Genomic DNA, 13,664 nt, shown 5'->3' with positions numbered 1-13,664 from the left:
ATGTGTGTGCTTTTATTTTTGTAAATGGTAACCCTATCACCAGTCGTGGCCTGAGAGCCCGAATAAGTCAAAGAATGGCAGGAACCAGAAAGATTCTCATGTCGATAACCTAAAATTGTAAAGGTTCTGACTATGAAAAGTCCCCTGAGCTGTCCGTGTTCTTTGTGAATATGTGTTAGTGTGCATGTTTTGTGGTCTCAATAGTTGAGTTGTAATGGTATCACCCACGTCCAGCCGGCACAGCTCTGTTGCTGTCAGGAAGCAGACGTTCAGCCCAGCTCTGTTTCCGTCACTTCCAGCTCTGAGCCTTATCTCTCAGTTTCACCCCAAGCTGATAGAACTGCAATTCCCCCCACATTCCACTTCCTTTGGCCGCAGCAAGTCAAAACGGAGGTCTTTGTTACACTGAGTGCAGCATGTATAGGCATAATTGATCTGCCGCTTTTTTTAGTGAAGGGCATCCTATTACTGCCTTCCTAAAGTAACTTAACTAGGTGCCGATCAGAAAAGGAGGCAACATACAAACCAGTCAAGCTACAGCCATTGAGATGCATCGGAACACTTCCTTATACTGGAAATCTTTTTAACTCAATGCAGTATTTAAATGCACAATTGAACGACGAGCAGCCTAGCAAAGAAAGTACAGCCCCCTGGTGTTACTGTTCATCCCTTGGATGACTTAATTTCACCCCCGTATTTTTAGCCATAACAGTGCTGCCCCTTTCTTTATAAGAAGGGCTCATCATGTGTAATTCGGCAACACAATTCACTCTCCATGTTAACTTCATTTAACAAGCGTGGGAGAAGCCAAGTGGGCTATTATTAGTAGCGAAATACCCTCGTATTATCTACTGTACTTCAACCCAATGGATGGCGATACGCAGCGGTTGGGGAAAATCCCTGTGCATTAGAGCACTTATCTCAGCCTGTGTCATTTAGATAGCCGCCATGTGGAAAATTATCTACCAGAAGCCAATAATGAAGACCGCCGCAGTTAACCACACAGCCGTGGTACCGTTTCGCTCATTACCAAAATATACCATAAGGAACTATACAAAAGAGAGCAGTTGTTTCCAACAGATAGGCATTGGTCTGTTAACGATACCAAGAGTCAAGGGATGGGTGTCGTGTCTTTATTTGGCCATGTGTATATTGTTTTAGATTCATCTAGAGAAGATGAGAGGTTTAGAAGCGTCCTTTGGCGGATGAGAGGTATTCTGGGCAAATTGCTGCAGTGGTGCTGTTGTTACAAGCCAGCGAGAGCTCTTAGCTTTTGTTGCGAGTCATGTTCCTTTTTTAAAAAAACACTCACCTCTCAGCCATCCGGTCTGCCTGGATATCGAACAAAGCTGGCCCTGGAGAAGGTGTCAAAAGCTGTCTGAGAGAGAGAGGAGAGAGAGAGTATGTATACTCTTTGTGAGTGTGTGTGTGTTGCCACAGTGGATTCAGAGGGCTCTTAAAGTGTTCCCGTTTGAACCTTTCCCAGCCTCCCTTTCTGCCCGCCTTATATCTTCAGATTAAAAAAAAAATTACAAAGGAGAAAAAATCAATAGTTACACAGTAAAAGTGCTTGACATGAAAGGGTAAACTCGGGGCCCTACACTTTCATTTGACCATTTTCCCCCCTCGACTCACGGACCGGAGGAAGAATGGAAAGAGGAGGGGAGGGGGTGAAGAGTGAGAGAGACTGCAGTTTTAATGCTGTGTTTGTGCCCCTGGGCCCCAGTGCGCTTTCCAACGTGTCGGGGGCTTCAGTGGAAGTGACCCCTAAACAGACACGGACGAAAGCGAGACGTAACATTTGCAGTGACATTTTTGCCATCACCTGTGGGTATGTCAACGGCCTGATCCTGGAGACCTGGGAATATGCATGAGGAGCTCTCAGCTAAGGTGACTCAGTTTAATTAGAGGCATTATAGTGCCGAATACGAGACACATTATGCACTTATTACCCTCTCCGTTAGCCCCGCTGTGAGGCAATGACAGAGACGCACGAGGTACGGATGAAAGAGTCGTAATTACATTCTTTCCCCAAATTATGAATTACAGATCTGTCTCTGTCATCATATGCATAAGGAAAGAACAAAAAAGCCCACACTGTCATTATTTAAGATGCCTGCAGTTATTTAAAACCGTCATTATTTACTGTCATTACTTAAAATGAATCCCGGGTAATTACGGATTGTAATTACGACTCTGCAGATTAGTATTAGTACAGTGTCGTTTTTTCTTCATAATCACGAATCGCAAAAAATTATTTATCTTGGAAAGTTGAGCGTAAATACAAATACGCACAGCTGCACAGGCAATATCACATCACGCAAGCAATCAAATCTTAAACAAGTCAACACATCTAAAGATCTGCCATATTGCCGCCATGTTGCATCTCATTAAGCCCTCAGCTTTTATATTTATGTCTTAAGTCGAAATGCAGAAGATATAGGCATATTATCGTAGAAGAGCAAGTGATTACAGTCAGCAGACCGCTACTAATGTTTGTATGTATTTCGGGAACAGAAAATGCATGGTGGGGCACCGCGCGCACGGCAAGCTCTGAGTGTCTCTTGTTGGGAATCATACCGCAGGAATTCCTGCATGTTCGGAATATTTTGAGGTGGGAGGCGCTTGTGACCCATGCAGAGGGAACCCCCGCTGCCTGGTCCTTTCTAACCATGTGAATGGCCTGAATACAATGAAACCAGCTTTATCTTTTCTTCCCCAACCCTCCCCTCTTCTCTTTCCCTCGCTCTCTTTATGTGCAACTCTGTGTGTGTGAATGTGTGCATAGTGAAAAGGAGGAGGATGGCGGGCCCTTAAGACTGAGGTTTTGCTGGACAAGCCATAGCAGAATCTTGCAAGTGTGTGTGTGTTTGAATGTTAAAAGAGAGAGAGACCAACACAAGTCACCTGACTCCCTCTGCAGGGAAAGGCCAGAGGTGCTCTAGAAATGATCCAAGGACCAAATGTGGTGTAAAGCAAAAGCCATTCTATTTCCACAGCTTGGCCCCATCCGTCAGGCCATGGACAATAAAATTTGGTCAAAACACTTCTTAAAATTGTTTTAAAGGGCAAGAAGCTGTACCGTGCAGGCTATAACAAATTGACTTGGCTTGAATATAATATGTAAACTGATAAAAAACAGCATAGCTGATCACCAGCATATGTCGCGTTTATGAGTTGATGCATGCTGCTTTCTTAATCTGGATTCTTAATAGTGAAGTGTGTCTGTGACCCTTCCCATATCTTCCATTGCTCAGAGGAAACAGTCACTAGGATTGGTCGAGGCAAATATGTTGCCGTGCCTGACAAATAAATTGCAGTTTTTAGTTCAACAAGTAAAATGTTTAGTTCAACCAAAAACCTTTGTAGACCAAACAGCTTAGCTGATCCAATAACTAGCATTAGCCAACCTAGATTGGCTGGAAGACTTCATGTCATCTCATCTTTCTCATGGTATCCAAATGAACGCTTTTGACACTGTGACACAATGGCGATGTGCTCGATGGATCGGAAGTGCCACTCTGCTAATTTGCAAACCAGCAAGAAAAATGGCTGACACTTTGGAGTTGTGTACACAGAGGCAAGAGAAACAGGTAGGGGCCTTTTTGAGTAATCAGATCATAACAGATTAGCCTACATCTTTCTGATAATGTCAGAGAGTGCCTTGAGTAAGAGCGAGTGGTGGAGATAGAAAGAGAGACCGCTGTATAGTGCAGGAGACAGGTATTGAGATGGAACGGATGAACCAATCAGAGGAGCTGGCTGACAAAGGCATGTTCGAAGCTAACCTGATTTTAGCAGCATCCAGGCAGGCAGCTAGAGCATCACAGGCTGTTCTCGCACGCGGATGTGTGTGCGCGTACGAGGGGGTCATAAAAAATTCTCTCCCTGGTTAGCCGCGGGGCATCCTCCTCAGCCTCTGGCCTGCTCCAGTCACTGGCCTGCTCTCTAATTGCTGCGTGGACTCCACCACACATGGCCAGATGAGATGACATTTTCTCTCTCTGTCAGTGGCGAACCGGACCGCACACCCCCCCCCCCCTCCGCGCTAGTTGCTAAGACGCTGTCATAACCCATTAGCAGTTGGCCAAAGTTCGCCCGTGGCATTTCCTCATGGCATCAGCGAAAAGGCGCATAAATCTGCCAGTGGAGCCTGCTGCTGGACTAATGAGGCTGTGAGCTTGTTTATGGACTAGCATCATTTTTATGATTATTTCCACCTTTTCAGTCTTGCCGCCATCCTTCGTCTTTATTTGGTGCGGGAAGAGTGGGGAAGCTCTGCGACGGGCTGACATTTTGACACAAACAGCCTCTGCCGTAAGCAGCGAAATAGAGGTGAAAATTAGCGCCTGGCTATGCTAATGTGAACTGGTAATAAATTGCGTTGAAAATGAAATTGACGGGGGAAATGAATTCCACACAATTTGACAGATATCACTGAAATAAGTGTTTCGAGATATCACACCTTTCTCTATGATAGCACAAGGCTCTGTATACAGCAAAAATTATATATATCGGAGCAGCCATCTAATTCAGAAATTCTGTGTGCAAAATTGCTGAAATCACTTAGAGCACCTTAAAAATGGGTAGATTTCAATCTCCGAAGTCATTTTTAAGAAAATTACAAAGTAAATTTGACATCATGACACAGAACCATTTCTATTCAAATGTTTCCCTCATGTGTCTCATGTAAATAAAAATATATTATGCTCTTATCCTGTTGATTAGTGCTAAGAGCAAGGTTGTTGGTTCGATCCCAGGGGATTTCACATACCTATGTATAAATGTATAGGTTAATGAAATGTAAGTTGCTTTGGATAAAAGCATCTGCCAAATGCATAAATGTAAATATATCGTAATGTCAGAGGCAATATTAGCCAAATTGAATTAAACATGAAAATGCCAATAACACAAACAACTTGAATCCACCCTCCTTAAAGGGTCCTCAGAGGTCAGTCTTTAGGGGAAAATATTGGGGAAGGAGTTTAAATAGTTCAAAAAGGCTGGAGGAGACGGAAGAGGAAAGCTCAAGAGAACACACACGCAACAGTTACCTCAGACATCACTCGAACAACCCCTGCCCTCTGTTTTTACCCCTCTTCCATCTTTCCCACTCTGACCCGATATCCAGTGTTTGCTTCTGTTTTGCTAAGTCGCATGGGACAAGCCCTGGGTTTATTATTTTAGGCTTTGCTGAACACGAACTGGTCTTTACACCGGATTTGAAGCATTTGCTTCTAATGAAAATGGTGTCTTAGATTACAAACCAGCGGTGCCATTGCCTTCCCAGATGGGAGCTGGAAGCTTCTATTTGCCTAAAAACAGTAGGAAGACAAACTGCTCTTTAAGTCGGGGCTGTTTTTGCCATAAGTTAATGATGTAATCGAAACTCGCCTTTGACGTCCTATAGTGTGTGTTTTCTTTTCGTGTCCTCTTGTGTTGGGGGAGGGCGATTCAGCTCTGGTCAGTTTCTCAGCAAGTGAAGGACCAAAGGCTTCTACACTTCTTGTGTAGAAGCCAAATACACTGCATCTACATAAGTCTTCACTTAAAAAGTATCAGCCTTTTCGGGGGCTTCTCTCCTAGGCGGAAAGGGTTGGCGGAGTGTTTTATATGGAATGTAAAAAGCCTTCGCTCTCCTAATGGCGTATATAATTCAGGTGCCCGCAAGGCATGCTTTCAGGAATTCTTTTGCCTGAGGTAATGGGGAGCAAAGACTCTTTTAGACCCTTGATTATTCTATTGATGCACGAAGCTGGGAAAAAAATTATCTCCGACCGGATTACTGCAGACATTTCCATTAATTATCAATGATACAGGTGCCTTATGTCGCCGGCTGAAAGCTGCGGCGAGAGAAAGAGTTAACCCACCATAATCTCTCCGCACGAATAGCGCTGAGGCTTTTGGAAGTACTTTATACCTAATCAATAAGTTACTTTCTCCGTTCCCGCGCCTCGGCTATTGAAAACCTGGCAGTGTGCGGTTGTTTACCTTACTTGTGTTTCTTTTATGGTTATTATCTGAATTGCATAATAGCAATTATGAGAAGTCTTCTCGGTAGTACGTTGGAGGATGCGAACGATAATTGGGGATCTGAATCAAATCTACGCACACAAGCAAACGTAGAGCCGAAAAGGCGGTCTAAGCCATCTCCTCTCCTCTGGTATGTCGTACTGCCCATAATAAAGCCTTATCGAGCACCCACAGGTTGGTGCGAGCACCCATGCAGCATTGTTATTAAAATGCAGCTCTGTCAAAAGTATCTGTTTTGTACAGCAGCCATATTCAACCCAAATTCTTCTTTTTTTATTGCGTGTAACTCTCCCACATGGCAGCGGGGCAAGCTTCAATCAATATTACCTTGGGATAATGAAGACTAAATCTCTCTGTCATTCTCAATTCTTTGGTGACTCACTGTGTTGGTAGGCAGGGGGGAAATGCGACCTTACAAGCCCATTGTACTGCCTCTCTCTGGCTTTTAGAGCATTTTGTGGGGGATGAGAAAGGGGGGTTATTTATAAAAGTATTAAAAATGAATGCATTCAGATGCGATGCTTCAAAGCTGTGCTGAAGCGCCATTGTTGCCAGCTTACCCCGTTGCCTAGTTTTTGAAAAATATGCAAGCTCCTTTTGTGCGATTCTGGCCCCATTTACACCTGATTTCAACATCAGTTGCAGGCGATCAGGGTCCAGATACTTTGTGATGTGATCACTGAAACTATAATTCCAAATGTAGATCTTCTTCATTCTTAAAAAAATGACCAGAAACTAAAGAGCCAGGTCCAATGATGTCCTATATGTGTGTGCTTACAGGTGACGGGCTGGACAACAGCGTGGCATCACCCAGCACAGGAGATGATGATGACCCAGACAAGGAGAAAAAGAGAAATAAAAAACGCGGCATCTTCCCTAAAGTGGCAACAAACATCATGAGGGCATGGCTCTTCCAGCATTTGACGGTGAGTTTTTCTATTTTTAGTCTTCTACAGCCAACACTGCACGTTGGACCTCACTGCAGGCGAAATGGTTAAATATAGTGTCGATGCTACACACATGCTCAAACACACAAACGTTTGCTTTATCTTCCTTAGCCTTAACCACACTCACTCTATAAGTTTTAAGCCAAGAAAAAAGCAGCCTCCAGCTAAAGATAGCAGAGATATGTGTTACAGAAGTAAGCCGCCATTTCCTTTTCTTTCCAGCTGGTATTTGTGGAGGGTTTTAGGAATTCTCCCTGAAATGTGTGTTATCTGTATTAGTGATGACTGCCCGGCTTAAAATGACATAAGGAAGCGCACTACGGGGGAAGCTGTGACACACTTATGAATTTCATTGGATTACATAAAATATCAAAGCAAGTGGATTTAAATTAAAGAAAGGACAAGGATGGTTACTCTGACAGGACAGTTGAAGGTGTACATGTGAGGTGAATATTAGCCGCTAAAACCAAGTGTCCTTAGTGTTAGGGCCACTGTAGATCTATATTACAGGTAAAAGGTTACCTGTTACTTGGAGCATGTGTGTTTTTTTGGAGCTGGCGGTTAGTTCTCTTACTGTGGGTGTCCACACCTGCCATAAAGAAGTGATAGAGCAGCAGGGGCCATTGATGTGGTTGACTCTTCATTTCACTTTGATGGATTTCACTTCCTCTATTTCTTTTACCACAAAGTAATCCGAGTGCTGTCAAGACACCACTTATCTCCACATCTACCCTTCTTTCAGACTTAACACACTACTGCCAGTCTCATAAACACACACACTCTAAACAAACAGCTCATGATAATAACGCATCTTGATTAAAGACAGTAAAATCTTCATGTAGGTGAATTTTCAATGAACATGTTACTAAAGCTTTCACTCTGTAAGCAGCTCGCTTTATGACTGTGGGCTGGAGTAGCTAATAGGGGCATGCGGTGTGTGTTTTTAGGTGTTGAAAGGAAATGTGTTTCTGACCAAACTGTAGTCAAAAGGGAGCCCATTTGATCAGTGCCAAAAGCCCCCACATACTCACTCCCCATTCCCACATCTGTGGCACAGAAAACTATACCCGAGCCCCCCAGAACCTTCACCTGCCCCAAGCATGCCCCCAACATGCGCACGCACACACACAACCTCTCAAAGTCCCCACCAGCTATCACCTTTAGGGGCCCCATGAGAAAGGTGTGTGAAAAGAAAGCCATTTGCCAGTTCACAGACACAAACTCCCCCACAAACAACAGTGTGGAATATCCACAAGAGCAAAGAGAGATGGGACATTTTTTTGTCTTGGCTGACCAAAAGAGTATTGTGTCATTGAGGACTTGTTCTGCCTTTAAGTGTTTGTGATTTTATTTAGGGGTCAATCTTGTTTGGGAAAGTTGGCTGAATTTGCCAAAATCTTGTAGGACAATAGAAGTGTAAACCTTTTGAAGGTTATAGGGTTTGGCATTGGGTAATCTGTATAGTTGGTATAATAGTGTAGATAATGGCGTTTTGAAAGAAATATTAAAACCTAAAAAATACATTCAGTAGAGATTTGTTGAGGGAAAGTTTGCTAGCCCTGGTGGATGAAAAATGGGCAAAAATTACATCGAATGAGAGGCTGATTTGATCTGGGACCCATCAACTTAGCAACCAACCTAGCAAATGCATAGCAACTTACTTACAGGGTATCTGCAGGTTTCTGAGAGTTAGATTTAAGACTTTTTAAGACCTTTTTAATACCATGCAGAATGAAATTTAAGACCAATTTCATACTGAGGTCGAGGGACATGAGAGAACGGCGCGAGACCAGTTCAGCTCACAGAGGAGCGGAAGCATAAAAGGTGGAGCGACGACGCTGTTTCTGTTTTGTGTGGTCAGCAGTCGTCCGCGAGGGGCTGCTGGCTTATACTTTCATTTTTGTATTGGTTTGTTTATTTTTTTTAAATTGTTGAATGTTCGCCGGTTCCCGCCTCCTTCCCATAACATCTTACCTGATTACACATACCAACAAATTTGCAAACAGCAAACAATACCACCAATTACGATCATTAACACACATTGTTTATTGACATATTGAAAGCGTGAAAGAACAATAAATTGCAAAACATAGTGCAAAGACTGACTAATCGTTAGGCAGAAAATTGACAGCCAACAAAAAAAAAAAAACTGCACAGCAGTAACATGAGGAATGTACACTGCATGACAATAACCTGAACATTGGGTTTTTACTGTACAGATCGGTTAAACATAGTTCGAAAAATGTCCCCGACAGCATCTTTAGCGTTATAGGACTGTTGCTTTGTTACAGTATGCAGAGACCATAGTACCTCGGCTCTGAGTGTTGCGGTGGCGCCAAACGTTGTTCGGATGTCTGTTGGCGTAGAAACCGCGGTGCTTGAAGCTGATGCAGATGCCGGAGTAAGGCATGGAGCAGTACTCAGTGGTACTGAGGAGGGCGCAACGGAACAAAACTGAGAAATATCTGGTGTTCTCCGACAGGTTTCCGCAGCCGCTTTGTGTTTTTCGCACTGCATGTGCGTTTCCAAAGCTTTGATCCCCATTGTTCCGAGTTTTAAAACTTTCTTGCAGAATATACACCTGACTTCGAAAGCATTGCCACAAACTGGTCTTAACCACGGCGCAAAATTAGGGTTATGTAACCAGTAGTTTCATTATATTTACACTTCCCCATGGTTAAAGCGAGGAATTGCTAATATCCAGTCCACGCGCCTAGCAAATAACCCCGCGAACTAATGTGTTAGTTGCGGTTCCGCCTATTTTTTTTTAGAAATAGACGTAGCCTAATAATGACATGATTTTAAAACGAAAATACAATTTTTTTTATGGTGTAGGTCTGATTGGATTTTTAAGACCTTTGAAACGCGGATTTAAGACATTTTAATGCTATTTAAGGCCTTATTTTCACATTATGGAATTTAAGACTTTTTAAGGACCCGCGGACACCCTGTACTTAAAGGGCACGGAGCAATAATGTTTTAGGAAATGTATACTGTATAAAAAAGATTAGAATAGATCTATAGAGGCTATATGGAGGAACTAAAGGCACCTTCACACTGAAATCACTGGGGGCTGTTGAATGACTGTGCTGGTCATTGCTAGTAGACATTCATACGCAACTATAGTATCCAGCTGTATCAGTTCATGAATCACTGTCTGCATTTTCATTAGCAATAGTCACAATGTGCTGCTTCTATTTACATACTGTAAACTTGAACTCTATACATATGTTAGTGTGAACGAACTGTTAATCTTTGGATGAAATATGGAAAGAATAGAAAAAACAATAACATAAAATGATATCTTGCTAAAAGGAAGAAAGAGAGAGAGAAGTTAACTTTAATACAAAGAGAGAGACTGACAGCTTTGGTCAGATTTTAAATTTAAAAATGCACCCAACTTATTAGACTACTTTCAGTCCCTGCATCAAGCACATCACACTGACAGATCAGCATTTGTGTGATCAAAACAACACGCAGCACGTGAGACACGGTTGACTGCCCCATAGACAAAGAAGTCATCTTGGCTTCCGCCTCCAACCGTCTTTTACTCAAAGGACATTGGAAAGTCTTAAACACGGCCACAAAGAAGGGGTAGAATGTATAAGAGAGTACAGGATTGATGAGAGAGGTAGTTGGTGAACCCCTGATGTCCCTTTTCCTCTGAATCAATGTGTAAAGGAACAGTCCTCTTGTCTGGTCCTTGGAGATAAAGATGGCAGCAATTAACAAGCGGCACACATAACAGTCACAGCCAGCACGTCTAACAGAAATATGGATTATATATGCACAGTGCAGTTCCTGGCCAAACCATGCTAAAAACATGCTCTTTGCGTGTCCCATGAATCACTCAGTGAAGTCATTGTGCCAAGACGGAAATGTGAGGTGGGTGGTGGCACAAGATTATTCTGACAATTCATTCGGTGGAGAGAAAACAATAAGCGTCAAGATATACAGTATGCAACACCCTGAAGCTTCTCTTTAATCAGCCGCTGTTTAGCCGCCTTGCAGATTAAGTGTAAGACGACGGTTTATGGATCTCAGAATACTAAGAGAGGATGGAGAGGTTTAAGATAATTACTCACCACTCACAAACATTTTAGCATGCTGTAAAGCTGGTGTGAACACATTCCAATAAATTTTGTGGCAAAGCAAAATAATTTGTGGCCCTTTACTTCACTGTTATTGTTCCTGCTTAAACTGCTGTTTGTTTTTTTAATTTTATCTAAACCAAGATAGTGTAATTTTGCCAGGCATCCTGGAGAGGAATGCTGGGTGCACTAGGCTGCTTTCCTTTTCCTGTGGCCGTGAAATTGGACTCTTGCCCCCCCCCCTTCCCATTCCTCGTTCCCCTCTGATTTTCACCCTCTATCTCACAAACAGTATTTTCTTGTTTAATCTAACAAGAAATGAGTAATAAATGGAAGCCATTGCCCCAAATCCCGCTGTACTTATGTTTTTGCACTCAGCTACCCAGTGAAAGGGCAATTTGCAAAATTAGGTGATAGAGTAATTAGATGAAAGCCAGGCTTGAGATTGTTGCTTTGAGGCCCGATCCTGGAACAGCTGAATACTGGGCTGGCACGCCAGGCTATGGGCTTCATCTTGTTTGTACACTGAACCAGAGAGCGGGAGGGAGCCTCCATCGCAGGTCATAAAATGCAAACCACAGCGCAATGTGCAATTGCCCATTTTTTTTCCCATTTTACGTGCTGCTTGTGTTCAAAATGAAGCTGGAAAGCATAATCACTTTTAATGCAATTAGGCTCCAATTTAGCACCCTCTTCACACACATGTAACAATTCTGGTTGAGGCAACATTCTTGTTTTTTGCTCTCTCACTGGGAGCAAGTTTGCCAAACCTCAACTGTGCAGCATCTTGAGCAGAACCAGGTGTGAAAAATGCTATAACTCATTTCTGCAGTCAATGGCTGAATCGTGCAGAGGGGCCTGAGCTGGTTGGACCAGCGGGGGTGAGCAGGCTGTGTCCTCTTCGGGGATTTGGGCTGAATTTGTTGCCCCATAGTTGGAGGCTGGAGTCGGGGGGAGAGAGTCAGGTTGAGTTGGCCTGCTGATGATTTCCTGGGCAAAATTACAGATGTTCAGCATATGACCTCCTCGACAAGTAGTGTTTGGAAGCACAGGGATTTTCAAGAGGCTGGACTTCTCATTTTTACTTTAAAACAACACTGGCAAGGAGTCGTACATTTGGCTAAGAACAGCGCATTTTGCTACATGTCCATTTTAATTAACTCAAAGTCCATTTTAATTTACTGCCAAATGTCTCCCACATTAACATGTGTTCACGCCATAGGAATATACTGTGCATGGTGTAGTACAGTGGAGCGTAGAATTTGGAGTACAGTTCAAAATAATTCTAAACAAGGTCAACCAACAAATTATCAGAATTTGTTTTATTTTATTTTTGCATTGTGTCTTAAAACACATGGCAAATATTTAATTATGTCTTAAAAGTTCTCTTTAAAATGGAGTGCTGAGTGTTCTATCAGTTTGATCCTGCCACTCATATTGCCATAGCAACAAGGTGCCCTGACAGACCTTATCGTCTGACAATATGCTGTCTTGACCAACTGTGGTCTTTATGCTTCATGCTAGCTTGTTTTCATTTCAAGTAACTCACAATCATACAACCATCACTGCAAATGCATAAAATGTGATTGACAATTTGTTTAACACAATTAATCGATTCCTCTCTTTTCCAAATATGCTCAAAATGTAAAGTTTTGGAATAGTCATGTATCATTATACAATTCTGTGATCTACTGACCATGGTGTTAACCGCGATCCTTCCACATAGTTTACATAATGCCATAGTACTACAAGTAGTACAGATAGTGCCCAAAAACATGTTGTAAGGGTAGAAAGTATTTTTACTGCCCTATAGAAACGCCCTCAGTATTCCCTTTCTACATGCCATTACAGCATCCATTTTGTATAGCCTTAAAACATGTCCGCCATTATTGCAAGTGAGACTCCTGCCTGGCTTTTCTTTGTCAGTAATAGTGACATCCTCGTAAACAAAGTTTGGGGATGGTAACAGTTAGTGGAAAGCCCACTCTGAATGGCCCTGTCAAAAAGCCACCCCAGCCATTAGAGGTCAGAGGTCAACCAGGCCTCAGATGCCATTAGTCCGTGGTTGTTTATTGCTGAACCCCTGGGATGTCAGCACACTGGTCACCCATGGCAACCCTGGCATGGCACTCTGCCTTCAGACTGGTGGGGAGTCCTACTTTTCACCCTTACCATGCAAGGCCAACCCTCATGAGAACTAAACACAAATTAAATTGACTGCACTCCTAACAGTTTGAGCTTAAGGTATATATTAATTAATTCATCTTAACAAGATAAGAAATTCCATACAGTTTTTATATTTTTAGCAACCAAAGGTCTTTCTTTCCTTTAAGTATTAGTGAGTACAGGAAAGACAAACATTATTCCTGTGGGCCTTTAAAAAAAGATTTCTTTCTTGTCACTGAATTGTGTCTATTCTATTGGACTTTGTTTCTTGCAGTCGATTGGGTCTTTATCTTCAGCTGTTGTAGCTTTTTTGGTCTCTGTGGTGTTTTTTTTTAGAAGGAGAATACATGTTTATCCGTGTGTGAGAGACATTTGGAAGCAATGACTTGATGCTTTTCATAAAAGTTGGTGTCAAAGAAGAGGCAGC

General features: G+C 42.6%; 1 protein-coding gene across 3 annotated transcripts in view; it reads left to right on the top strand.

Moving 5' to 3' along the window:
* meis1b (Meis homeobox 1 b) overlaps positions 1–13,664 on the top strand; it is a 60,533-nt gene that overhangs the window by 19,259 nt on the left and 27,610 nt on the right. For all 3 annotated transcript variants that reach the window (XM_056760170.1, XM_056760171.1, XM_056760172.1), the window contains one exon: positions 6,814–6,959. In XM_056760170.1, the coding sequence (XP_056616148.1) occupies positions 6,814–6,959 (146 nt within the window). The remainder of the gene's footprint in view (positions 1–6,813; positions 6,960–13,664) is intronic.

The sequence above is a fragment of the Triplophysa dalaica genome, chromosome 11, assembly GCF_015846415.1.
Source record: "Triplophysa dalaica isolate WHDGS20190420 chromosome 11, ASM1584641v1, whole genome shotgun sequence".
In the NCBI taxonomy this organism is placed as follows: Eukaryota; Metazoa; Chordata; class Actinopteri; order Cypriniformes; family Nemacheilidae; genus Triplophysa; species Triplophysa dalaica.
The sequence above is the reverse complement of the archived record's forward strand: the minus strand, read 5'-3'. Positions and strand labels throughout refer to the sequence as shown.